The sequence below is a fragment of the Cavia porcellus genome, unplaced genomic scaffold, assembly GCF_034190915.1.
Source record: "Cavia porcellus strain 051 isolate PalLab524CR breed Dunkin Hartley unplaced genomic scaffold, mCavPor4.1 scaffold_11, whole genome shotgun sequence".
Taxonomy (NCBI): domain Eukaryota; kingdom Metazoa; phylum Chordata; class Mammalia; order Rodentia; family Caviidae; genus Cavia; species Cavia porcellus.
Genome location: NW_026947494.1, coordinates 13,750,394 through 13,777,705, shown reverse-complemented (window position 1 = coordinate 13,777,705; position 27,312 = coordinate 13,750,394). Strand labels below are relative to the sequence as shown.

Here is a 27,312-nt window from a genome sequence, read left to right as displayed (position 1 = left end):
ACGGTAGGAAAGGTGGGGTGGCATCTTGGACCTAGAGAACTTAACCCCAGCACCCTCCCTGGCTTCTTCCACCTCTTCTGGGCCTTCCCTTTTGGGGATTCTCAATGAAGCAATAAGGCAGGAGCCTGGCGAGGTAACCATTTTCTCGCTCTGGTTTTGTGAGCCATCTTGTTCCTCGGCATCCCGAGACGTCTTAAAAAAATCTTTCTGGGTGGGGTCACTCGGGGCAACACCCGCAGCTGGTTTTCCACCCATGTCCCTTGGTCAAGTGGCCAGCCACAAAAACCTGTCAGCTCAATGGTTAACTGATGCCAATTCAGAGAGCCATCATCCCGGGAGTAGTGGGCTTCCCGAAACATTTAGGGCAAACGCCTTTGTTCCTCGGCTTCGGAGGGGAGTAGGTGGGTGGATGATGGGTAGATCAGATCGGCTGCCGGGCTCTCCACACCCTGCTCTGCGGCGCATGCGCGAGGCCAAGACAAAGGAATAGGTAATTACAGTCCCGATTCATCATTTTGCCCGCAGTACCGGAGGTCTGCTAGCCCTGGCCGTAATCCCCGGGGAAGGGGGGGGGGGCTGATCCACACCCCTAGAGGAAAAGACCACCTGGATGCCAGTGTCCGTTTCCAACCCGCCACGCCAGTGCCGTGGCCTCCACGGGGACAGAGGTGTGCCACTGACCGGCTTGGTGCTCAGCGCGCATCCACGCGCGCCGCGCCGCGCCCCGGCACAGGCAGCCGGCCGAGCTCCTCTCCAGGCGGAAGCGCCGCTGGGGCAGCAGATGAGGAACCCGGCCAAGCGCTCGATGAATATTCATGAAAAGAATGCGGTTGGCGGTCACGCATTGTGTGCGCGATCCGATCAGAGGTTTCTTCTGCAATTTTTTTTTTTTTTAATTTTACTGCTGAAGGGAGCGGGAACCCGACTCCAGGCTGGGGGTGGGGGTGGGGGCCGGGCAGGAGAACCCGGAATCCGGCTGGAAGCGGAGCCGAACCCGCTGTCAGATTCGGCTCCCACCCCCAGCCCGCTGGGGAGGGCTTGCAAAACGCAGCGCCCCAGGACACCCACGGGAGGGACGCGGCCACGTCCACGCTGGGCTCGCGTCTGCTCGGAACGCGCTTCTCCAGCATCCCGGAGCGCGGACCGCGTGTCCCGGGGCCACCCCGAACCTGGACTCCGAGTCCCACGCGCCAGGAAAACCCATCCGCACACCCACGTCCCTCCCCCCACGCCCCCGGCCCTGCCCGGGTCCCTCCTCATCTCCTCGCGACGCCCGCCCCACCCCACCCCACCCCACCCCACCCCCATCGCGGCTCCAGCGCCCCTCGAACCGCACAGACACTTTCTTCCTCCTGCTAACGGTGCCGAAGACAGAAACGCCCGGGTCAGCACGCAGAGCCCTGCCTTGGGGCTCAGTGCACTGAAAATAGGGTTTTGCGTTCGATACGTGCCCCTCCCGCCCAAACCTCCCGCAGCACCTCGCCGCCTCGCCCCGCCCACCCCGCACGCGGCCGAAGCCGCCCCCTCCGAGGCGGGCGAAGCCCCGGCACCCCGCATCCCGCGGTGCGCGGAGCCCCACACCCCCAGAGACCCACGCCCGCCTCCGACTCCTCCAGCGCGCGGCTCCGGGGGACCCGGGGCTCCGGGCGGGGCGGGGACCCCCAGGCCCCCGAGGCCCGGCGGCCGCAGCAGGGCCCGGGCGCGCCTCCTTACCGGCTCCGGGTGCCTGTGCCGCCCCTGCGTAAGCGCGGTGTCGCCGAGGGGCCCGGGTCGCTGGCGTCGTCCGGCCGGGTACCTGGGCGCGGGCGGAGGCGCTCTCGGCTCGACGGCGGAGCCCGCAGCGAGGAGCGAGTTGGAGCGCTGCCGCCGCCGCCGTCGCCGCTGTCGCTACTGCCGCCGCCGCTGCAGCCTCTGCATTTCTCGCGCGCTCCCCCTCCCCTTCCTGCCCAGCGCCCTCCCCCGGCGCGAGCGCCCGCCCCGCCCGGCGCGGACCCCGCCCGCCCGGCGCTCTCCCCTCCCCTCCCCTGCCCTGCCCTGCGCTCCCTCCCCTCTCCTCCACTGCGCCCGCCTCCCCCCTCCCCTCCCCTCCTCCACCCTCCCCCGCACCTCCCCAGCTCTCCGCGCCCCCCATCGGGGTCCCCTCCCCCACAGCTCCCCGCTATTCCCGCTTCCCCAGCTCGCTCCGATCTCGCTCGGTGCGCAGCTCCCCACCCGCTGCCCCCCATTCTGGTCCCTCCCCTCCCCTCCAGCCCCATCTACGTTTCCCACACCCCTCCCGCCTCGCCCTCTTTTCCTCCCTCTCTCCCGCTCTCCCGTCTATTTGCGATGGTTGGGTGAGAAGCACTCGGCTGTGCCTCAGACCTCGGGGGCTGCTGCTGAACGGCGCCCCCGCCGCAGCCTCCCTGCTCCGCACCCCGGTCCCGCCGGCTCGGACGGCCGTGGCGGGAGTGAGGTTGGGGTGACCCAGAGGCTCCCCTCTGCCCACCGGACAGACCCGGAGGGTTGAGGGCGCCCCGGCGACAGGCGGCTCCGGCCGACGGGGCGCACGGCGTCGCCCCCGGGGATGCTCGCGGGACTCGGGAGAGGACGGAGGAGGAGAAGCGCCCGCGGAGAGGGGCCGTCGACCTCGGCTGTCCGAGCTTTCCTGAAGGCCGGCGGATCTCGGAAGACCGGGCCGCCGCGGAGCCAAAACCGGGGCCAGGCGCGCATGGCCCGGGCGTCCCGCGGAGGCTCTGTGTGTCCGTCCCACCGGGACAGAAAACCGCCACCAGGGCTGGGAGACGTGTTCGCCCTGCTTACCTGTTGGCAAGAGGGAAATGCAAAAAAAAAATTTAATAAAAAATAATAATAACAGCGTCACATCGTTTAAAGATAGCTCTTTCACGAGACAAAAGCCAATTTTTCCTTCCCGCAAAGCCCTGCTGAATCTTTGGAACTTTTATTTGCGGCATGCTGGCGCCCTCTGGCTGCGTTTGGATTGCTGACTAGTCCTTCTCGCCTGTTCCATCCCCGCGAGGAAAAATCTAGCTAAGGTGGAAGCTGCCCTCCTGACCTGAGAGTGAATTCCAGACAGGCTTGGCATCCAGCATCAGGGCGACACAATGTAACAATGCTTAGGCGGACAGATGCCCGAGGTAAGTGTAACCCGATCCCATGGGAGAAAGGTAAGTACATTCTCCCTCGCAGGAAAATAACCATTTCACAACTTGGCTGATGGGTAAACCCAACAGGGGAGCGGCAGTGTTACAGTGGAAATACTTGACCGAACGCGTATGTACAGCATATGAGGTCAAACCAAATTAGATCAATGCGTGCAGGCTGGAAATACACCGTCACCAAGAGACGGTAAGGAAAAAGACAGGATGTTTTGTTGTCTCCTCTCGCTCTCCTTTTGCTATTTAAATTCAATAAGAAAGAAGCACCATACAGGAACAAGGAAGCGAATAATAAGATTGTCTCCAAAACATGTTATTCATTCATTTGAACCTTCGCATAGGTCTCTTATGCCAATGCATCATCCGTGTAGGCTCTCTCAGCCTTCTATGTGGGGCAGGATAATTCTGACACCACCATCGGTTGTGACAACCGAAAATGTCTCCAGATGTTGCTACATCACACGTCCTCAAGAGGGAAAAATCACTCCAAGTTGAAAACCATTAACTGTAAAATTTTAAACATTTATGAGCAAACCTAATTGAGTTAGAATCAAATCTACTCTTTTATATTCAAGATACTTATTGAGTTTGTTAGAAAGGCTATTGAGTGAGCATTCGGGTGGTTTTTTTTTTTTTTTTTTTAGTCTGGATGATCATTTTAAAATTAGTAAATATATGTTGCTATTGTATTTGCATGATAAACGTGGGTATTATATTCTTTCAATGTTCTGTTTCCAATTTTTCAAGCAAAAAGTAAGACAAGATAAAAATTAATGTTCAGTACCAGCAGTGCTTCTGGCTAAATTTCATGATGGAGAGAAAAAAACAAGCCTTTCAAAGGTGTGATTGGAATACAGATCTCAGGTTACCATGGAAACCAGAGCCAAAAGCCTACACCAGTGAGGAGAACTGTGGGTCTCTTCAGTCTTATCTTCCACTAGATTTAGTTGTCCTCTTAAAAGCCTTTTTTTAAAAAATGAGATGACTTATTCAATGAAAGAGAGATGCAACTGACCAATAGTGCTCTTAATTTTAAGAATAGAAAATTTTGGAGAATTTGTAGATCTGCAGCAAATGGTAGCCAAAATGTTATACTTAAGTGCAATTCTGTTACTGCATGCACTCCAACTTGATGATATTTGAGGCCTCATTTTTAATTGTTCCTCTAACATGTTACATTTTAGGGTGTGCTCTCTTGAACATTTCTTTAACGCTCCAGTTTAGGGGATGAATGAATAAGCATTTGTGCTTGGTTTTAAAAAGCTGTTAGCATTACCTACCAGTTGTGGACATCACATAGCTGTGTAGATTATAAACTAATGAATCTCGGAGCACATGTTAAGGGTATAATTTATGGTCAACTTGAATTAACTTTTACCATTACATTCATGAAAAAAAAAAACAGCTTTACTCTCCAAGCAATGCTGGTACTGAACATTAATTTGTATCTTATTTTTTGTTTGAAAGATTGCAAACAAAGAATATCAAAAGAAGGTAATACCCGGGTGCAGGCTTATCATACAATACAACAGGAACATAATGACTGTTTTCAATAAACAGAGTTAGCCTTCCTGGGTTACAAACGGAATCTCGCTGCCATTTCTAATCCCCTACATAACTTGCTGCAGTATCACATGGCACACGTCACTGAACATATTTATACAAAGTAATTATTCCATGATTACTGCTTTTTACTAAAGGATTTCCCAAAGAATTGCTTGCAATATAATGGACTCATTGTCACCTAAATTAGTGAGTTACAAAAACTTCAGCAGGCATTCAGCTTTTCAAATCACATCTGTGGTGTCAACTGAGTCACAAAGTAGATTATTTCCGTAGATCTTATTTCAGCTCTGAACCTCAGTGTGACTCCATCCCTAACTTTGGTCCCCACCAAAGTCTAGCATCTTTGTCTCCCATCCTTTCCTCCTACATAGTAAGAAGGTTAAGATTTCAAATAAAATATGTAGAACAAAATGAGTTTAGAAAAACATGATGACAATAAATACTCCAGCCACCTTTGCTTAGCATCCTGATGGATTATTCCCATTCAGAGTCACTAAATTAGCCCAAACCCTCTAAGACCATGTAGAGAATTCAGCTGTGCTGCTGAGCTTGGGACAGAGGATCACTTGGCTACAATTCGGTTACCAAATCTTATCTACAAATAGTAAGCAGGAGTCTAGACGGTCAGTACTACATGTGAGAACATGCTGCGTTTCCCCCTTTAGGCATGGTAATGGTTTTTATCACAGGAAAATACTAAATCTGTATATTTACCCCAATTTCTCCCTTCTCACCCCAGACTCTACTTCCTTATTAAACTCTCCCTTCAAGGGCTTCCTTTGTTCAAACCAGTGTCTCCCACAGGGACTTTTTCTGCTCTCTAGAGAACCTGCACACTGTCTGTTCCTCTGGGAAAACTCAGTGCAGGGGGAGCTGCTCCTTGCTGTGATGCAGTGTCTTCAGCAGGGCAGCAGAGGACCTGAAGTTGCAGCGTTTCTGGGGGTTTCCCTGCTAACGGGACCTGCTGCGCCCTCCCCAGCCCCTCCCTCCACCATAACACAGAGAAGAGTGACAGCCTCTTGCTCCTAGAGCAAGGCCAGAGATTAACATTGGGGAGTCCTGAATTCCATCCCTGTCACTACACGCTGAGTAACTGAAAGAAAACGGCTTAACCTTGGTTCCCCATTTGCCCTTCCTCTTTCTGTGCTGTAAAAAAAAAAAAAAAAAAAAAAAAGGTAGCTGGGAAACCTGAGTGCACACTTGTTTACTTCAAAGCCCTGGTCTTGAAGCAGAAGGGACCAGCCAGGCTTGGCTTGCACTTGAGAATTTGCCCGAGATAAAAGGCGGATAAAGACAGTCTTACAGTCTACCTGGACAAGCCTCATTCTCAGCTCCCTTCTCCCTCCCTTCAGCCTCTGTTCACCAGCATTTCTGTTGAGAAAAGACATAAGACCGTGGTGAAACCGTTGCCTCACTAACCAGACCGGGGTCTTTTTAGACAGGACCTACTTGTTCCCACCCACACTAGGCAAGGGATGTGAGTTCAGGGGCCTCAGGTTTGGGATAATCCTTCATCGTGTGACTACCACCCCCTATCTAACACCTCTTAAGACTTCAGAGAATCATTCATTTACCCTGGCAGAGAGAATATTGTAGAACAATTCTTCACATAGCTCCAGCCCTGAACAAATGATCCAGCAAAGTTCCCATGGTAAATATGGAGAGTTAAGTCCGGCTCCTTCTCCTGAGTACCACCTGCTTCTGCCCTCTGATCAGCCACTACCACGGTTGTGATAATGTAAATAGTTTTACTGTAACTCCTGTAAGAAATGGCGCCCCAAATAAATTGGCAAGCGTGAAAATAAACTGATGAACAAAATGCAAAAAATTGCACATTTTGTTATAAATAAGTAAAAGAATACTACTTTGCTTGCATCTCCAAGTGGAAATATTGATTTCCAGCATCTACCAAACTGTGCTCTCCTGATAGACCCCCGAGGGTCCTCAAGCAGGGGCTGTAACTTTTACTTCTCCAGTGCATAATCTCCTGCCCAGCTCAGCTTAATTCGGTGTCAGGAAGAATGACTTCTCCCCAAACAAAAAAAGCAACGTGCTAAGAACTAAGAGAGCCAGACTGAGGATGATTGAGGCTTAAGCTGGCACAGACACTGGAGGCTAGTGAGACAACCAACCACCCAACCTGCCGGAAGTGGGGGGGGGGGAGACAGTACCACGGGAGCCAATGAGAAGGGTGGGCTCCCGGGGGACTGCCAGGGTACTTGACCAGCCAAAAGTCCCAGTAGCCCTGCTGAAAGATCAGGACTCCCGGAAGTCTTGGGTGAAAAAAGAAACTCAGGTTCATTGTGATTAAGGTACTAGTTTTATTTAAATCAAACACAAGAAAAGCTGTCAAGAACACTTTCCCAGACACATAGTGCAATGGTATTGTGCCATTTAGGTGATAAACACATGGGGTAAATTCTATGGCATTTGACCCCAGAATGGGTCTCCCAGAAGAAGTCATTTCAGAGGTCAGGTGGAAGGTGGCTCAACTTTTTAATGCCATGTTACAAAGTCCTCTGGTGAATAAATATTCACACTCCAGCTCACATCCAGAGCAAAAGGCTCCCCCCTCCCACTTTCTTGATTTTGAGGTGATTGGCCAATGAATAGTGGGTACAGGAACATGCAGGCTTTAAGCTATAGCTGGCCCTTCCATCCACATATAAACTTACTTCTCAGATTGACGCACCCATAACACAGACACACAATACACGCACACGCGTGCTCCACACGGAGCTCTGCTTTCTACATAAGCCTGTTTTCTGTGTCTCTCTCAGTCTAACTGAATGATACAGCATTGCTGCTAAATCAAAGCAGTTAGGGATTTCACATTCTAGTCAAGATCCATTATCTTTCCTTTTTTCTGTTCCTAATAACTGCTGGGAAAGCTTTAAACACATGAAAGTGTTCTTCACCTTTTGAAATATTTCTGTTTAAGTTTCTAGATAGAGCATCCCTAAATCAATGTTATGCTGGTTTTTATGGCTTTTGTCCTTCAGTAAGATTAAACACATTCAATGAGATCAAAAGAATCTAAGGAAACTTGTTTTCCAGAGCTTGGACGCCAATGCATTTTACAACATTTCATAGGCACGAAATGATTTTAAAATGCATGCATTTAATTACCAATAAAATCAGGCTTTATTTTTCCAGTGTTGGGTTGCCGTATGGGTTTCATGTGTTTCACAGTGTAAGTGTCGCATGCCAAGGCTGACAACCAATTCTATGGTAAAGGTTTCTGACTGCCCAAACTTTACATCATTTTTAATGGGAAAATTGATTCAGTTGTTGAGGCCTTTGCTCTGTCACCTACTGTACTCCATCAGAACTTGAGAGGAAAGATGATCAGACATCACTGTGATTGGACAGACAGGCCTGGCTGTTAGATACTCACAGGTTAAAGTCCTCCCTTTCCATCCCCAGTTTAGACGTTTGAACAAACTCATTCATGACTCTCAACCTCCAGCTTTTTTCTGGAGAATAAGAACATTACTAACTTCCTGGTGGTGTTCTGAGCCTTATATTTTAAAAAATGTATTTTAAGCCTTTAGACAATTCATAAAACACACTCAGAAAATGTGTCCTGGAGAAATTCACTTTGTAGCAACACTATGGGAAAGAATATAACAAAACCTAGGCCTGCGCTGGGGAACACGGAAGGCGTAGGTGGACGGTGATTGTGACACTATGTATGCACAGAAATGTAGATCTCATCTTCCTGGCAACCAAAATGACAAAACCTGATGGACTGTTCAACAGAAGAAAATGTCCCCAGTGTCAGATGGGAGACATCAATCACCTCTGTTGTCACGCGTCCCTTTACGAAGGGATAATGAATTTTATGAAGGATAATTTTTAATCAAGAGTTTCACCTGAGGGGCTGGGGATTTAGCTCAGCGGCATAAGCACCTGCCTTGCAAGCAGGCGGTCGTGAGTTCGGTCCCTGGTACCGATAAAAAGTTAAAAAAAAAAAAAGAGTTTCACCTGAGATGGACACGTTTTCTCCTGAAGCCATTTATTTTATTAACCTCCAAACTGCAGAAGTCATCATTTTATAATTCTGCAAAACCATTTTTCTGAAAAGGTAAAAATATTACCCAGTCAGAAAGCTCTGTGCTGGTTTTTTTTTTCATGGAAAACAAACAAAATTTCATGACCAAATAATAGGAGAAGAACAAGAGTTAATACATTGCATGCTGGTAACTTTAAAGTAGTTACTCATGGTATAAAATATGGGAATAAAAATTTCTCTAATTGATATTAGCGCAAACCTTCCTTTTTAATGAACAAAGAGACACTGATAGCATAACTGACCCCCATATTTCCCCTTTTTCTTACTGTCCTTTCCTCCTTCACCTGATCCAGTTCCTTTTTTCCTTTTGTACAATTTCTTCCCATTTCACAATATATATTGCACATTTTATACGTTATTTACTCTTTCAGTTTCTCACACCAGGGAGACAAAATGTTTGCATGTGTGAATCTGTTTATTTCACTTATGACTATAGTATCTAGCTGCATCCATTCACTGATAAAAGTCTCAAGTTTATCCTTCTTTATAGCTGAGTAGTACTCCATTGTTTAAAAAGACCACATCTTCTTTATCCAATCCTCAGTTGATGGGCATTTGAATTGTTTCCAAGATTTAGCTACTATAAATTGTGCTGCTATAAACATGGGTGCACATATATCGCTGTGGTATGATGTTTTTAATTCTTCTAGGAAGATACCCAGAAGGAGAATAGCTGGGTCAAATGGGACCTCTAATCCCGGTTTTTTGAGGAATCTCCACATTGATTTCCACAGTGGTTGCACCAGTCTACACTCCCACCAACAGTGGAGCAGTGTTCCTTTTTCCCTGCAGCCCTGCCAGCATTTGTTATTTGATGATTTCTTGATGACAGCCATTCTTTCTGAAGTGAGATGGAATCTCAGTGTTGTCTTAATTTGTGTTGCTCGAATGACCAGTGATGGTGAACATTGTTTCATATATTTATTTGCCATTTGTGTTTTTCATCTGGGAACTGTGCATTCATCTCCGATGCTCATTTTTTTTACTAGGTCTTTGAATTTGGGTGTTCTGATTTTTTTCAGTTTTTATGTGTTCTAGATAGAAGTCCTCTGAGGAACAACTGCCTAAGATTTTTTTCCACTCTGTGGATTGTCTTTTCACTCTGTTGGTAATTTCCCTGCTGAGCAAGAGCTTTTGAATAAATCGAGACTCCAGTTGCTGATTCTTTGAAGTATTTCTCGTGCAGGCTGGATTTTGTTCATGAAGTCTTCGCCTACAGCTACGTCTTCAAGGTTTCTACCTATTTTCTCTTCCAGCAAATGTAGCGTTTCTGTTTTAATATTTAGATCTTTGATCCATTTTGACTTTAGCTTAGTGCATGATGATAGAGAGCCAGTTTTTCCATGTGCTAGGATTTATGTGAAATTCTCCATGGAAAAGGAAGAGCTGCACCTGGGATGTTGTTGGAATCCCCGTGGAGGAGCAAGGCCTTTGGTCTTTGTGAAATGTACATCCTCTTGGTGCTGGCTCTCCTCTGTACAGCAGAGCTCTGCAGCTGGGACCCCAGACTCATGCAGATGGAGCTGGATATCACAGAGTTCTTGGCTAACCTCTCCCACAGATTCTTCTTATTAAATGCCAGACATTTGGCATGAACTCTAAACAAACACCGGAGAGCAAAATTGACTTAAGTATTGTGTTGGCAGAAACCCAATAAGAAATATTTATATTTTAAGGGTTGCATTCCTTTTCTCGTTCTCCCTCTCCTTCTCCTCCTCTTCCTCCTTCTCCTCCTCCTTCTCCTCCTCCTCTTATTTCTTCTTCTCCTGTCCTTCTTTGATCACAGCTTATATTTTGGTGCCATAGAAGAGGATCTCTCTCCCATTTCTGCATGTAAGAACATCATGGAAGTCTAGCAATGAACATCCCACATCTTGGTTTGTAAGCATTTAAAATGTGCACAAAAGCCTGCCAGCTGCGGAGCAGATGCCCCAGAGGCCAGAAGCATTCAGCATAGAGAGGCAAGTTGGGCCAAAAAGATGTTTGAGCTAGACAAACTCAACCTGAAGAGGAGATCAAGGCCACAAGATGGCAAGCTCCATGCCATGCAGAGCTCCCTTCTCGGGAAGGAACACTGCAGAGCCCAGTCTGGGAGGGGAGCAAAGGACACAGACATTCCCCTGAGGGCTGCGAAAAATAGTGTAGCCCTGAAGGACACATGTCATGAGTGGCATAAAGCTTTACGCTGAGTAACCTTGTGTTGGACACTTACTTCATCAAACCGCTGTTAACCAATAATCTCAAAAGAGCAATTAAAAACTAACTTTTAAGTGTAGACTCCCTGGATTCAGAAATACACAACTTAATGGGGAAGCTTATGATCTAGAACAAAAGGCAGCAGAATTTTTCATAAAGCTCAAAAGAGCGAATGCCTTAGGCTTCGAAGGCCGTGAAACTCCTGCCGCACTACCCAGTTCTGCAACCACAGAAGGAAAGTAGCTGAGATGATGTGTACACAGATGGACTTGCTGTGTTTTTATTTACAAAACAGGCCAATCTGAGACGAGGCTGAATTTCCCCAATCCTGCTCTAGATCATTCATAATTTCCTCCTGCAAAAGTCACCCTAAAGCAGGCTGGGTAGCACACGCCTGCAACCCCAGCACTCAGTGGCTTAGGCAGGAGGACCGAGAGGCTGAGGTGAGCGTGAGCCACACAGGGAGACCCCATGTCATAGATGGACAGACAGACAGACAGACAGATAGGCAGACAGACAGACAGGTGGAATCGCCCCTAAGCTGTCATAATCAGCCATATAACAGAGTGAGTTTGGGCTTCCTTTCAAAACCTCAAACTTCTTGTTTGTTTATTTTTTTAAAAAAGGCAAAAGATGGGGGCTGGGGACTTAGCTCAGCGGCATAAGCGCCTGCCTTGCAAGCAGGCAGTCGTGAGTTCGATCCCCGGTACTGATAAAAATGAAAAACACACACACACACACACACACACACAAAGGCAAAAGAGAAAAAAGGATTGAAATGATGCTGAATTCTTAAAAATAACAGTAGAAAAATAATAACAGTAACATGTGCCTGCTTGGCAAGTGCAAGGTTGTGAGTTTTACCCTTGATACCTCCCCTCCAAAAAAGAAAAAAGAAATTATTTCAAATAAATGAAAACAAAGAGTTCTCTCATCTTTTTCTCATGTTCCATACAGAATTTCTGGGACTATTTCTATATCCTCAAATCATTTTCTTTTTACTAATAGAAACACATTCTTTCACGCTGTCAAGTCCATTCAATTTTTTAACCACATTTTTTGACTCATAACCGTGACACATAAGGTGATAACATTTTTAACTTAATCAAATATCCATTAGAATTGGGCTTGCAGTCCCCCTCTGAGGTTTATTTTCTTCTAATTTCATGAATTCATATTACCCAGTAACCAAAATACAGCGGAAAGCATCTGCTCATCTAGGCTGGAATTATCTCCTTGAGGAGCATCAGAATGGAAAGAAAGGAAGCCGTTCGAGTCCTTCAATTAGAAGAGGCAGAGAGACAGAACATCTTTAGGGAAATAAGACATGAAGCCTAATAAATACCAGACACTGCAGGGAACTTGGCACTTTTAAATGTTATGCAACAGAATAATTTTCTCTCATGTTACAGGCTATCAGATGAATACTGGTTCAATAAACAGATGATTTAACTTGGGTTAATTCCTGGAAGGGGTAATTTATAACTTTGAGTCTGGGTTTAGTTCTTTGTCTCTCAATAAATGGTAAGAATGCTTCAAAGCTTTCAGTCACATTTCAAATCTAAAACTCCAGCAAAACAGCAATATTTTAAAGATCTAGAAGGAGCCATGCTGTCCAGGAAAGTGGAGTTACATTCAAGGTGGGCACTGATAATCGCTCCATATCAGTCAGTCAGACAGCCAATCACATTATTCTTTCTGCAGCCAAAATTTGGAGCGCTGTACCTCAGAGACACCAATTCAGTCTCCCCAAAGCTGAGAGGTAATTGTCATCTCTGCATTGTCTCAATTCTCTCAGTTTACAAATGAGGGCTTTAAGTCACATTTGGGTTGCAGAATCTTCCCAAGGGCTAAGCACACGTCTCCTATCTGTGCCCTTTTTATTTCTCTGTTTCAAGCACTGGATACTCAGGGACCAGGGTGGGGGGCGTGGCCAAGCTCTGTGTGAAGCAACTGCTGAAAGCCAGGAGCTGCTGCTGAGTGCTGAGAATTCCACAGTCATCAAGGCAGGAGAGGCTCTGCTGGGACATTTCACCTCCCTGCAGCAGGAAGACCTTTAAGGGAGACAGACACACGCAAAACGGTAGCTAACAGCTGATGAAGTGGGCCATATTTCTAGCTGTTAAATTGCATGCGTAAATTTGTCCATTTCCCTCGCTACTTGTAAGGGCAATCCTACAAGCACTCTGGCACACAGTGGGTCAGTGGTGGTGGAAATATGGCTGTTAACACGAAAAGCTAAAAGATCCGCCACCACTGCATTAGGTATTTATTGGAGGAAGTGCATTGACCTGAAATTTTGCCAGTCTGGTTTTCCAAATAGCCACAAGGTGGCAGACGCTTGCAAGAAATCAGCGTCAACCTGACCTGCTGATTTCTGCATCGTGATAAACGCCAAGACCAGCAAAGTGTTGCCTTTTTCATGAGAATTCTAATAAACTGGAAAGCAAATTATAGTATTAGAATGTGCATGCACCCAGTTGTTTTTTCAGAGGCTTTTTGAAGCTGTGAAAAGGAAATATACAAAAATTGACTAGGTACCCAAGAACTATGGAATCATTTCCTCTTAAGAATTAATTCTTCTTTAAATAACAATGCTTCCTGCCTCTAAGCTATGTCTCGGATTTGGCAAATTTCAAAGTCGCATGATGAATGTAAAGGCACTATGAATTCCCCAGGTGAAACGGGGCCCTCTCTGAAGCTAAGTTGCCTAAAACCCAGATTTTGGAACGGGAAGTGTGCTTGTAGGGCTTTTCCAAAGTAGCTGAATCTGGAGTGTGGGACACTGGGGTGAAGGGCCAAGTGTCACCCCCACCCCAGGGCAGGGCAGCCTGGAGGCAGGCAGTGTAAGGGACAGAAGGAGGCTCGTGTCTCTCTGTGTCCTCCTGCTGCTTTGGCTGGCTGCTGCCACCATGAATGGTTGCCCTTCTGCTATGTACCACCCTGCCTTGGAGCCAGCCCACATCCTGAGAGCAGACATGGCCTTGGGACTTGAGATGCTGCTCATGTCAGCAGATAAATCCTCCCTGTCCTCATGGAGGTCAGGCGTGACGGTGTGACTAGCTTTTGCCATTGACTCCTAGAGAAGCATCACCTGTGTCACTTGTGAGTACTTTAAAACCCTGCTCACCACCAGCATCCACTGGGCCCCTCCGGGGTCCCCAGTGCTGTGGCCTCACAACGGCCTGTGGTATGGGTGAGAAATAAACATAAATTGCTGTCTGAGATCGGGCACTACTTTTTACTGTAGCATCACTTGTAGTCTAAGATGACCACCGATGCACTGTCTCCCACAGGAGCTGTGAGAATGAGACAGGTAATCGCTATAAAATACTCAGCCCCACCTGTGTTGCATCTCAGGCAATACAGACATGCAAAGCTGTTAATGTCCTTCGTCATTATTCATCCACTAATTCATTCTCCTCCTCGCCACGCTCATGACAAAAGCACCTTTAGGTAATGTGTGACTTCCTCTCCCAGGTGCGGGCATCACTCAGAGGCGGACAATGAGACTAAGATGCAACAAAGAAGCTCAGACACCCGCTTTGCAGTCAGCAATGGAAACTGCGGAAGATGCAGTGCCAGCCACAGGATGCACTTGCTTAGGAATATTTATTGGACAATTAGTGCTAATGTCCTGATGCCACCATGGTGCCTCTGTGGCCTCCATTATTCAGGAAATACTGACTGCCAAATATAGCCCACAAGCAATTACTTAACCCAAGGTATCCTAATTCACTTAATTTAATTCCACTGATGATTTTCTTCCTCCACTAATGACAGTGAGTTCTCAGCATCTAACCGAAGAAAATGCACACTGTACTCCCCACACCAGGGCAGAATAACAAAGCCAGGCTTATCAGATACCAAATTAGCATTATCTTTTAAAGCTCCCTGACATCTGTGCAAGAATATCCCAATAACGCAAATTCACTGTGATGCCGACTTAGTGTTTTTGGTATAGTTCTGAGTGTTTGCTGTTACCAAGGAACCTCACATCAGATGCATGCTCTCACCTACAGCTCCTGCTCATTCCCTCAACCCAGTTTTTCCACCCAGTCGAGCCATTCATTGTAATATTTCCAACTGGCCCCTTTAAAGAGAAAACAAAATGGTTCCACACTGTCATCCTTTCACAGGAGGATATGAGAGCCCATTCGCCTACAGGACCTTCTAAGGCCCAGGACACGGAAGCAGATAGGACCCAAAAGTCGCAGGCATTCCCCAGAATCATGCCATAGAGGTTCCCGCCCTCACTCCCTGGCTCTGACCCTCGATGGGAAGCATGTCCAGAGGAGTGACCCCTACATAAGACAGTCTGATCATTAGTGCCCAGCACGGCGGAGAGAAGGCAAGGCACAGAAGTAGAAACAGAGGAACTACCCGAAATTAGTTGGTAGAGAAGAATGTTTATTCTGTCTCCCACAACATGACTCCACAAGACTGCAACCAGATTACCCCAGCAGAACTCTAGAGCTTCTCTGGAGACTTGATTCCTTAAGGAAAGGCCGGATAGCCCACTGGACAGAATCTGTTTGGCACCTGCTGTGAAAGCCATTTCTTCACAGCTCTGTCCACAAGCTCATAAAGCTTGCAGGTCGCTTGTAAGTATCTTAGTCTTCATTACAAAAGAACAGCCACGAATTCTCAGGTATGGTGAAACCTTAGGTTGAGAGGAACTTGTTCTGCTAGTGTTCCACAAGGCAAGCAAGCATTTCTAGTACACGTTACCTTGAAAATGAGCAGGGTTGAGAGGAAAAGAAAGTGCTCTAAACTATATAACTGCATGTATATTTAAATGTATAAGATAGAAAATGATATCACAGAGTTTTATTGGATCATTGAACAGAACTGTTTGCAGTATCATTGTTGGAATGTCCACTCTACAAGCTTTAATTTTGTGACTTGAACAATTATTTCTAAGATGGCAATATGTAATCCATTAACTAGTGATTTCCTACTGCGCATTTTTTTATTCTGTAAATCTGTATAACTGGTAACCCTTCACTGTTTTTTTTTTTCTTTCTTTTCTTTTCTCCTTAAATAAAAATTTAAAAAAAAAAAAGAAAAAAGAAAATGAGCAGGGTCTCCCAATATAGGTCGCAGATGATGACAAATGTCACCCAAGCACCACTGAACCAACGGTGCTTTTCTCTCAGTTCAGGATTGTGGGCCATCCATCAACCCCCAACAGCAAGAGGTTATGGAGGGGATCTTGTCTGCAGAGGAGGAGGAGAAAATGTGGAGAAATCCCTTGCAAAGTGTTATAGAAAATGTTGCAATATATGTAAAATGTTATAGAAAAGTGCCACCTGAATAAGGCTATAGTGACATAGCTGATTATTCTGCTTAATGACAAGGTGATGTCCCATTTCCATGAAATCCTCAAAAGGAGGCAAAAACAAGTGTCACTGGACAGGTTCCTTGTCAGATTTGCACAAAAAGAAATAGAGTGCAAGGATCCAATAGATAGCAGTGATTCCATTAGTGGTGATGAAATTCAGCCCACACAACAGCCCTCCTCTCTCTTGGCTCCCTCTTACCATCCATGCAAGTTTTCAAAAGTAAGTACAGGGGCTGGGGATTTAGCTCAGCGGCATAGGTGCCTGCCTTGTAAGCAGGCAGTCCTGAGTTCGATCCCCGGTACCGATAAAAAGGAAAAAGACAAAAAAAAAATACAGATTAATCTGTTTATTTTTCATTATATTTTATATTTTTATTATGACTTTGTACTATATTACAGTACTGTAATGATTTTTATGTGAATATTTTTGGGTTGTGGAACAAATTGTCTGAGTTTCCATTATTTCTTACAGGAAAATTTGCTTTGGTACACAAGTGCTTTTGGATTACAAGCATGTTTCCAGAATGAATTATGCTTACAAACCAGGCATCCGATGGTATTTAAGTAAACTTGCAACAAGACCTAGAGGAGACTGATGAGAAAGACATTGGGAGAAAGAGATGGTGCAGAAACTAATGATGTCAGCATGAAATGAACATCCTCAGAGCTACTGGAAAAGAGAATATGCTCATAGGATAAGACCAAGGAGATCTAAAGCAAGCAGCACAGAGCAAGAGAGATTTCTTAGGGATTCAACTGTATCAGCAATCTGTAGATTTCAGTGGAAGATTAGAACATAACACGCACGACATCCTAGAAAGTGAAACAAAAATTTCAAAAAATAGAAAACAGAAGAAAAACGAAAAGGCTCTCAAACCAGGAGAGTTCTCAACAGTTCTGAAATTCCAGAAAGAATAAAAGGGAAAGAATTATCAGAGACGGTAGAGAATTTTCTCCAGAACTGCGGACCGTAAGTCTCCAAACTAAAAAAGCACAGTGAATGAAAACATCACGAGAAAGCACAGAAATGTCAGAGTTCAGAGATACAGAGAAGACGCTGCAGACGTCTGAGGAGGAAATGAACAGATGGGGGCAGGAATCCACACAGCAAAACTAGAAATACAAACGTCAGGCTTCCCAGTTATCGAAGAAAGATTATTCTCAGTCTAGTGTTTCACACCCAGTTGACCTATGCATCAGAGAAAAGCACAGAGTAGACATTTTCAGACTTTTGTTAAGCAGTCTTTTATGAGAGTCAAGATTAAAAGAGGAGACATGGAACCCGACCTAAAGGGGTCATGGGGAGCCCCTGTGGAACATCAAGGTCACAGGCCAGACAGCTGCAGATGAGAGAACGCAGCCCATGCGACGAAGGACGCCCTGCATGTCAGTTTCCATTGCTGTGACAAAGTGCCTGAGATAATGAACTCAAGAACCAGGAAAGATTCATGCTGTCTCACGGTTTCTGAGGCTTCAGTCCATTGTCACTTGGCCTGGTTACCACGGGCCTGCCGTAAAGCACGGCGTGGTGACCACACCTGACCTATGGGAGTAGAACAGAGAAAGGAGCAGGGTCCCAAAGTCCCCTTCAAGGACACGCCCCTGTGACAGCATCTCTTCCCCGTGGCCCTGGACACTTCGCTCCCCAAGAGTCCTACCGGTTGCTGAGCAAGCCTTTCACACACAGGACCCTGGGGGATACTCCACATCCAAACTACAGCACATTGTCAACAAAACCTGAACCAAAGGATTTTATGACACCTTGGAAAACACAATTTACAGTCACTTGGAAAACAGCAGGAATGATCATTTCAGAGAACAAATGTTACAACTTTCTGTTGTGTGTTTGATTAGCAGAATAGCTTTTGGCCATGCCTTGCAGAGCGTTCTAATTTTTTGTTTCACTGACTATAGGTAGAATCAAAGGAGGTCTTGCCAATGTAACAAGCTTTGGAGGCTGCAGAATGCTGGGCTGCGGGTTCTGCTGGAGGGAAATGACTTAGTTACGGAACGAGGAATTCCGTGAATATTTACCACAGTGCTAGCACGGGGCACCAATGAGATACGTGAGATTAATCAATTAACCTTTGAATCAAAACAATGGAGCAAATTTGAGAATTACTGCAAATGTTCAAGGCATAAGAGGGGGCAGCTGCTTTAATAAGGGAGGACAATTTGTCACTCATTAGACAGCTCACTAAGCCATCAGCTGCACAGTAATTAAGACCAGCTTTGTGTGCCTGTTACACCTTGTACATTCCCACATGACTCAAAATAGAATTGTACTGAACGCTCCACTTTCAGGATCATAGTGCATATACTTAGGAGCACTGTCTCCATGCTCTTAGCCCAAAAGAATACCAAAACCCATGCTTTTCCATTTTTATGGGGTGTTCACATTAATTACATGTTTAAGGCACAAATACAAAAATGATAGCATTTCTTCCTTCCCCTCCTCAATCACTGGGGACTGAACCCAGACCCCTCAAACTAAGCTACATCTCCAACAATTTTATGTTTTGAGATAGAGTCTTGCTGAATTGAGTCAAGCTTGAGTCAAGCTTGAGATCCTCCTGCCTCAGCCTCCCAGAGTGCTGGTATTACAGGCATGCACCACCAGCCTAGCTGACAGCTGACATTTCTATGGTGCTCATTCCATCCCAGGGTCATTCTAAGAATGTTACCAATATTATCTCACTTAAAACTCACTGAAAATCCCTGTGAGTTGGCCCACATATTGTTCCTATTTGACAGATGCAGAAATCAGTGTCACAGGAAGATGCATAACTTTTCCACCATCGACTGGCAAAGCTGGATTCCAACCCAGCAATCCATCTCCGAGCCAAACACTAACTGCTAGAAAAGGAAGAGCAGTGTAATTGTAAATACCTTCACGCCACGCATATTTCCTTCTGTGATTTCAAACTTTCCATCTATACAGCTTCTGGACTTTTGCTCCAAAATATGTGAGTTGGAAATAAACCAGCAAGTTTTCTGTTGCCTGACGGAGGCACACAAGTCTCCAGTTCTGGACACAACTCAGAAACCGTCGACTGCAGCACAGTGAATAGAATGCACAAAGTGACCGAGGCGGATGACCCACTGACTCACCCCGGTGGGAAATGCGCAGGACACAGCTCCGAGTGCTGGCGACTGCTAGTTTTCTGGAGCCGCCATGAGGAATCATCACAAACCTGATGGCTTAGAACAACAGAAATTACTCTCTCCGGCTTCTGGAGCCTGGAAATCAGAACTCCAGGGGTCAGCGGAGGGCTAGGGAAGAAGCCCTCCTCGCCTCTTGGGAGCCCTGGTAGCTGTCAGCAGCCCTAGTAACTGCTTCGTGGTTGTGGCCACCTCCTGCCACCCCAGCCTCCCCCTGCATCGCCTCCTTGGGGTGTCTCTTCCCTGTCTGTCTTCTGTGTGGACATTCGTCATGATGACCAGAGTAATTTCCTCATCTTACATTCCTTTATTAATTATAACAGCAACAAGGCAACACCCTGATGTCCCAGGCTCAGTACGTAGACATGACATGGAGAGCCAGTTTCAGAGCCATTCCCACAACCAGGAAACAGCACCGTAGCGTAAACACACAGCTAATGCAAAAGTGAAAGGGGCCAAATGAGAAAACTGAAAGACAGCAAACACGTGAACACACACACGCACATACGTACACACGCAAGAGACTGCAATGGTAGGTTTTTAAAAGGCACAGAAGAGGGGCTGGGGGTTTAGCTCAGCGGCATAAGCGCCTGCCTTGCAAGCAGGCAGTCGTGAGTTCGATCCCTGGTACCGATAAAAACGAAAAAGGCAAAAAAAAAAAAAAAAAAAAAAAAAAAAGGCACAGAAGAAAAGCCTGGAAATGCTGGAAACATTCAACATCGATGGGGTATTAAACTATTGTAAATATTAGAATATTGTGGCCAGTGAGGGACACACATATGAAAAGGGAATTAGCTTTGGAAAAACATCAATTAAATAGCTGGAAAGTAACGCCCTTAAGGTCTTGCCGAGTGTGGATCTGAGTAAGCACTGGAAAGGAAGAAGGGGGGCCGAGCCCCCCAGGCACAGCGCTCAAGAAAGGCAGAAGTGAGATTCTCAGCCCCAGGCGGTGGTGCAGGGCTAAGACATTGGCACTGACCGCAGGCGGGGCTGAGTGTGACATTTTTCACATTGCTAGAGCTAAGGGGACTGCGGGCCACTGTTGAAGGCCACGGGCTGGGCTATGTGGCTCTTACAAAGTGAAGTCCATACAACATTACCAATCCCTGAATGGCCTCTGCCTCTCTGAGGCTCATTCAAAGCCCGGTCATGTGAAGAAATTTAGCGAGTCTTGAGAGGCAGCATTCCTGCACCCCGAAACATGACTATCTGGGAAGCCATGGACGCCTTCTGGAGGTCCTGGACGTGAGGACACAAACCCTCAGTCTGGGGTGATTCACAGGAAGATTAACCGAGCTGACCCTCCAGGTCCTGCAGCTCCCCAGGTCTCCAAGGCCTAACCTCACAGACTCTGGCCACCAGATGAGGCCAGCAGGGTTAGGGCTAGGGTTAAAGTTAGGGTTAGGGTTAGGGTCAGGGTTAGCATTAGGGTTAGGATTAGGGAGAGCCAAGTCTCTGGGTTATCATCTCGTACACACAGTGATCCATAGTTCTTGTTTCAAAGAAATATTTTAGTGAATGCCATCCCCACATTCTGCCAGGGAGAGCAAAATTTTGGAAGCAAAATACTCAGGCCCTTCCTTGTTGCCCATCCACTAGTGCCCGGGTTGTGTCAAATTCTTTCAAATTCTTTGGTAAAATCCAATGAAATAGGCATACTCATTTGTCAGTGTGTTTGTATATACACACATCTATAATCATGTTTATATACATGTATATATATATATTTAACACCAAAAAATTTTCCTTTGAAAAAATTTACCTTCTCAAATGTGTGCCATCCTTTGCATCCAATTTTTCTTTCTTTTAAAAACCAACAGAGATATATAATGGTCATTTTTATTAATTTAGCTTCAATACCATTCCTTGGGAACGTTTTTAAATAACTGCATTTCTCAGTTGTCCACTGGAAGCTGTCTTTACTTTTTCACTCCTTTGCAAACTCTCCAGGCCTGGGAGCCCTGTTGATGGCTTTGCAGAGTTTTAAGGAGCTGTGAAAACCTGGTGAAGCTGTTTTTCAGGGAAGATAAAGCTTGCTCAGATCCCAAGACTTGCTGGGCAGAGCTTCAGGACCAAGGAGGGGCCAGGACCTGCACCCCAAACCTAGCTGCACCCCCGGTTTGTGTGACGGCTGGCATAGGCAGGGAAGAGGGGGGCTGAGCCATTTGGGCACACTGAGACAGAGGGGGAGCCAGAGTGCAAAGCATGGAGAAGTGATCCTTCCCGGGTCACTCTCTTCTCCCAGAAGGCCTGTCATGCCTTTACTGAACTAATTCCTATCCCTATCTTGCTTTAAGTTTAAATTTTAATTAGCATGTGTATGACACATATCAGACACACCCGTCCTGGGGAGTCCATGTGCCCACTCCTCAGCGAGTACTGGCTGGTTTTATGTCCTCTGTGCCTTTTATCCTAATAATATTATTTTTTTTATCCTAATAATATTAGTTTTAAGCTACGCTGTCATGGTATTTTCGGCATCGGAGTTATCTCATGCTAGCAGCCACAGTGTCCAGGCCCTTGCGGAGATTTCCTCTTGGGCCGGTTTTAGCGCATCTCCTGTCTCCCCCGGATTGAGGAAAAGGAAGCCGCCAGTTAGAAAATTTCCTGGGGTCAAGATTTTCCTGGGGTAGAAGATTTTACAGTTATGCAACTTGGCCATGCATTGACGTGAGCCTTAGTTTAAAATAAATAAATGGAATCCAGCGGGGAAAAAACAGTGAGTTTGTTAAAATGCATTATTTACATTTTTGAGAAAATTGATCAAGGATGAGAACCGAGCGTCGCTTCTAATGTCCACTAGGGGGCACTGCAGCCAAGGCACACAGGGTGCGGGCCGCCCCCTCATTTGACTGAAGCAGGGTCTTTTTAGGAGAAGAGCCAAAAGCGAATTACAAAAGGAAAGCCACGCTGTTTTTCGGCGGATCGGATTAGGCGAACAGTGCATGAGGCTGTCTTTGCTAAAAATAAAACTGATGCTAATCGATTTTTTCTGGCAGTAGCTGCAAAGTAGCTGACTCAGACACCCGAGGCGATAGGGCTGAGATCCCCACCCCCACCCCCGCAGGGACAGCTGATGTCAGAGCGACTCCTGCGGAGGGAGGTCTCAGCGGGGACCAGGGACCCGCAGTGCTGGAGAGGTCAAGTGGTCAAGTGCCTCACTACCCCCAGCCCTCCCCCCTCGTGTGACCAAGCCCATAGCAGGACAAGAAGAAGAAACTGATGCTATTGAAAAGCAACTAGTTCTCTGGGCTGGAGACGCCTGTGAGTTTGTGACGTGTGAGTTCGTGATTTCAAACCCCAGTACCGCTAAAAAACAAACAAAAAAAAAATAACTTAAATTTTTAAAAAGTAGCTATTGGTTCTTTTTGTGTGTGTCCCGCCTCCAGGCCCTTCGCAAGGAGCTACATCCCTAGCTCTTCTTTTTTTATTTTGAATAAAGAGTTCCCTAAGTCTCTGTGTTTCCCAGGCCGAACTCCAACTTGAGGTCCTCCTGCCTCAGCCTCCCACAGTGCTGGGATTAGAGGCCTGTGCCATCCAGCTCCGTGCAACTAACTTTCAAAAAAAGCATTTGGTTTACTAATTAAGGGAAAAGTGAATTTCTTAGCCTGTGAGTTGAAGAACATCGGAAGCCCAGGAGAAGGCAGGCAGCCAGGCACAGTAAGGGCGCCGGCTTCCAGCTCCAGATCCCCACCTCCTGCGCCCAGCCTGTGCTTCAGCTGCCAGGTTACTGGCCGGAGAGAAGGTGCCCGCACCCAGGCATCTAGCCTGGTGAAGATCTCGATTAACCTTGGTCTGGGTCGAAGACAACCCCACCCCACCCCCACCTCTAAGTGTGACTTTATGTGGAAAGAGAGGCTTGGCAGAAGTAATGGCGGGAAGGAGGTCATCAGGGTGGGCCCTAATCCAAGGGGACTGTCCCAGGAAACCTGGGCAGCACCCGTCGTGGAGGTGGATGCCGAGGAACCCCAGGACGGGCACCAGCCAGCAGCAGCCGGGAGGGGCGCGCGGACACCAGGTCCCCAGAAGAACCAGCCCTGCCTGCATCCCAGCTTGGGGAAATTAATTTCTGCTGATTTAAGCCCTGGAAGCAGACACAAACAGCCAGTTCAGAAAATGCAGAAATCTGGGAATGGAACACAGCGAGGTTCGACCCCCAATCTTCCCAATCCTAATATTCCTATTTTTAATATAAAACACGATTCTTGTTTCTAAGCATGCATGTCTTGAAGACATTGTCATCTTCCCCCACACATCTCCACCCCGCGTCTTTAACACACTGATCTGCCTCCAGTCTGGGATTGTCGCTGGGGATCAAACCCCAAGCCTCACACAAGCTAAGCCAGAGCTCCTGCCGCTAAGCTACACCCCAGGTCTCAAAGTATTCCCTGCAGACGTTCTCTTATTCTTCACGGTAGTTTAAAGGAAAAGATAAGAAAGTCATTCATGCAAGCTTCTGGGAATCCAGAGCAGAGCGTCAGATCCAGTCCTAATCGCACAAATGCCCAGGAGCACGAGACACAGATTCCCCAAGTGCTTTCCTGGACTGTGTCCCCTCTAAGTGTCACACAGCTATCTATATCCTATTCTGAATCACCCACCTGAAGAGAGAAGTTAACCCTCCCAAGTGATGCCCCGTGAGTGGTTGTCTTCGGGACACTGGGGCCAGCCACGCACAGCCCAATGGACACTTTGGTTCACGACAGAAGCGAAGATGATGGTGACCCCATGAGATTTAGTGGAACTGAAAGGTCCCCAAGGCTCCACGTCTACACTGTACTGCTTTCTCTGGTTGGATACCCGGAGACCCAGTGTTACCACAGCTCCCATTATGCAGTCCAAGGAGGTGGTGCTCAGGCTGACCGAGCAGGAGCAAGTGGCTGGGCCATCTGCCTGGCCTGTCCGCGTGTTCCCTCCACCTGGAGGATGCAGCTCTACGGTGCTGCGGGAGGGCGATTCACCTCCCTGCAGGGCCTCTCTCCAGGGCACACCCGACCCTGAGCAACACTGGCTGCATTTCGGGTAGCAACGTCTCTGATATTCTGAGAATTCATAAAACCTCAGATTCGGGAGTCCAAGCACTGATTCTCCTGCACCTGCAAGAATCTCTTCCTCCCCGCCTCCCGCCCTCTCATTGCATTCTGGAGAAGAGTTGATCCACCTTTTAGAATTATGGGAACAACCAGCCAATCAGCCGAGGAAGAGCTAAGTCTCCTCCAGCATCCCGGCCTGGTACTAATGTCCCTGAGGCAAGGAGGTCACCGGCTTGCTGTCTTGAGCCACCCCCATGGGCCACGTTCATTGTGAACACCCCAGCACTGTGGCAGAGATCTGGACAAAACCAGGAGAAAATCCCCTACACCAACCGCCGAGGGAAAGGAACCGGTTCCCTTCACTGTGCTTCAGCAGGGCTCGAACAGACTAAAATTTCCACAACTATTGAAGGAAATTAAAAGGAAATCATGGAAGTAAAAAAAAAAAAAAAGCTGAGTTTGTCCTCACGTCACAGGTCCTGTCCCCATCCTTACCCAGGCGCAGCACTCAGCTCCAGTGCTGGAGACACCTTGTGGCCTCTTCCGTTTACCGCTGAGTCATTTCCATGTAAAAGTGTCATCGACACTCCCCACCAGGCCAGTGTCCTGGCAACTTGCCTCCTGGGATCAAGGGCATCTTCAGCCCTTGGCCAGGTCTCCAGATGAGATGTGGATGATGGGGTCCGAGTCTCCTCAGACTTCCTGGCTTGTGGGGGCTGCAGAGAGTGATTTGGCCCCGTGCAAATCCTTACGATATGGGGGGTTATGAGCATATATTCACAAGCAGGTGAGGCACGTGGCCGGAGGGCCTCAGTGAACCCAAACCACCCGACAGGGAGGCACAGACTCCAGGCTGGCATGACAAAAGGTCAAAACACAACAGCCAGAAGGAAACAGTCAGGCCAGGAGAGGAACATGGGGTGGGGGCCAGAGCGAGCAGGGTTGTTGGAAAGAGGGGTGGCAGGCAGTGGAGATGGCATCCCAGAGGGAAAGGGCCAGGAACCCCTGCCAGAAGTGACTCCATAGCTCCAAAGAACGTGGGACTTCCCCCAAGTGGTGGGGACTTAGGGAGCAGAAACCCAGCAGACCAAATATAAACAGAGTGAGGCAGGGCAGGTGCAAAGCGCTCCACGTGGACCTTTGCCTGTGATTCTCACAGCCACCCTGTGCCACAGGACAGTCTGCTACCCACCATTCAAAAAGGAGGGGACAAGCCTGAAACACTAAGAAATGTGGCTGAAGCCAGAGACATAGCCCAAGTCATCGGTGATGGCAGCCACCATCAGCCACCAAGTAAGGAGTACTTACTGTGCGTGTGCGCCCCCACACCTGCACACAGACACAAACACACACACGTGCTCACACGTGTCTCACATGAATGGGAGGGAGCAGGCACTGAAAATCACCTAGAAGACATCAAGGACACGGGACGCAATGGGCAATCACAAAATACCAAGGGCTAGACTGAGCAGAAACAGATTCCAAAGAAGAAAAAATAATACCCCAGCCTGAGCGATACAGTCCCTTGAGTGAAATGCAGATAGGGGGTGGTCCAGAGGCAATGGGATGCCAAGAAGGTAGGCAAACTTTGAAGTCTGAGGACCGTGGAGGGCTTCTCCACCAAGGAGCAGGACCCGGACAGCCCTCTGGGAAGTCATGAGGACCAAGGAGAGATGTGAATTCCAGGAAAGACCCTCAGAGCAGAGGTGGCCAGAGAGTAGCAGAGAGGTCACCGGGACCAGAGCCACAGACACAGGCTGGAGAACGCGGGGGACAGCCTGTGTGGGACTCACCAGCGTCAGGGTCCCTCTAGCGTCCCCTGGCTTCCCTGTCCTCTGCACTTCCAGGGCCCTGGAGCCCTGGCCCTGGGTGAAGAGAAGTCCTTGGGACCACCGATGGGGTGGAGCAGGAAGGAGGCTGCTGGCCTCTGTGACAGCCCGGGCTGCAGACCTCCGGGGAGCATTAGCTGGGCTAGGAGGCTTACCCTGGCCAGACACAGAGAGGTAAGTAATCGGCTGACAGACATTCCTCTTTCCCCAGAAAATCTGAAACAGGACAGTTTGCACCAAGCGTGCCTGTATGTTCTGCTTGTTTGGTGAGACAAGAATTCCCCAAAGAGCAAGCCCCTAGAGTGTTTAAAAGCCAAAACCTCGCAGGGCCCCGAGGTACAGCGGAAACTGTGGGGTTGGCCACGTGAGTCATGTCAGCATCACTGCCTTCCACCTCTCTCTCATCCGGTGACGCTCTCTTCGCTCAGACTTCTGTTTAGAAGCTGGCTCACCCGGCTGCTAACTGCCTGCATGCATCCGCCCCTCCCTCTTGCACTGCTGGCTCCGGTCCTCACTCGGCCAAATCGTGTCAAAACTGTTCTGAGGGTGTTTTTAGGGTTCCAGGAAAACCCTTCTTTAAAAAGTCTCCCAGGAAAATGAGCTTGAACTAAATGCAACTGTAGCTTCTGTTCAGGTTCCGGGAGGCCCTTGGAAGCTAAGAACAGCCCAGCACCAGAGCCGCGATGGTTTCCCTCGGCCACGGCTTCCTTCTTGGTTTTTATTACACAGAGTTTCAAACGTGCACCAGATCATAGGAGGAAAGAACAGTGATTCTGCAGCTGCCCGCACCTGGCTGCACCCCACGGCGATGACAGCTCATTCTGGTCACTATGTTCAGTGCCTGATGGGGAGAGGGAGGAGAAAGAAAAGAAAATTAAAACGCATTGCACAAGATCTGGAGCACGTCGCCCCTCACGTCACACAGTTACTTCCCCTTCTGAACGCACACTGC

At 47.7% G+C, this 27,312-nt stretch overlaps 2 protein-coding genes across 8 annotated transcripts in view; one reads left to right on the top strand and one right to left on the bottom strand.

The window, feature by feature from the left end:
* The window catches only part of Basp1 (brain abundant membrane attached signal protein 1), a 51,532-nt gene extending 48,592 nt beyond the window's left edge, over nucleotides 1-2,940 (bottom strand). Inside the window, exon 1 of one of the 7 annotated variants that reach the window (XM_063258001.1) lies at nucleotides 2,800-2,940. The gene's annotated coding sequence lies outside the window, so the exon portion shown is untranslated. Of the gene's footprint in view, nucleotides 1-606; nucleotides 629-681; nucleotides 707-1,331; nucleotides 1,487-1,713; nucleotides 1,886-2,799 lie in introns of those variants that run through there. The other 6 variants (XM_063257999.1, XM_063258000.1, XM_063258004.1 and 3 more) reach the window with 6 other exon arrangements.
* On the top strand, nucleotides 611-22,852 carry LOC101788196 (uncharacterized). The gene is made up of 5 exons (XM_063258674.1): nucleotides 611-829; nucleotides 1,024-1,145; nucleotides 1,371-3,134; nucleotides 14,473-14,717; nucleotides 16,809-22,852. Exons 1-3 carry the CDS (start codon nucleotides 611-613, stop codon nucleotides 2,335-2,337), a joined length of 1,308 nt encoding a protein of 435 aa, XP_063114744.1. The 3' UTR covers nucleotides 2,338-3,134; nucleotides 14,473-14,717; nucleotides 16,809-22,852.
* Nucleotides 22,853-27,312: the final 4,460 nt, after the last annotated feature.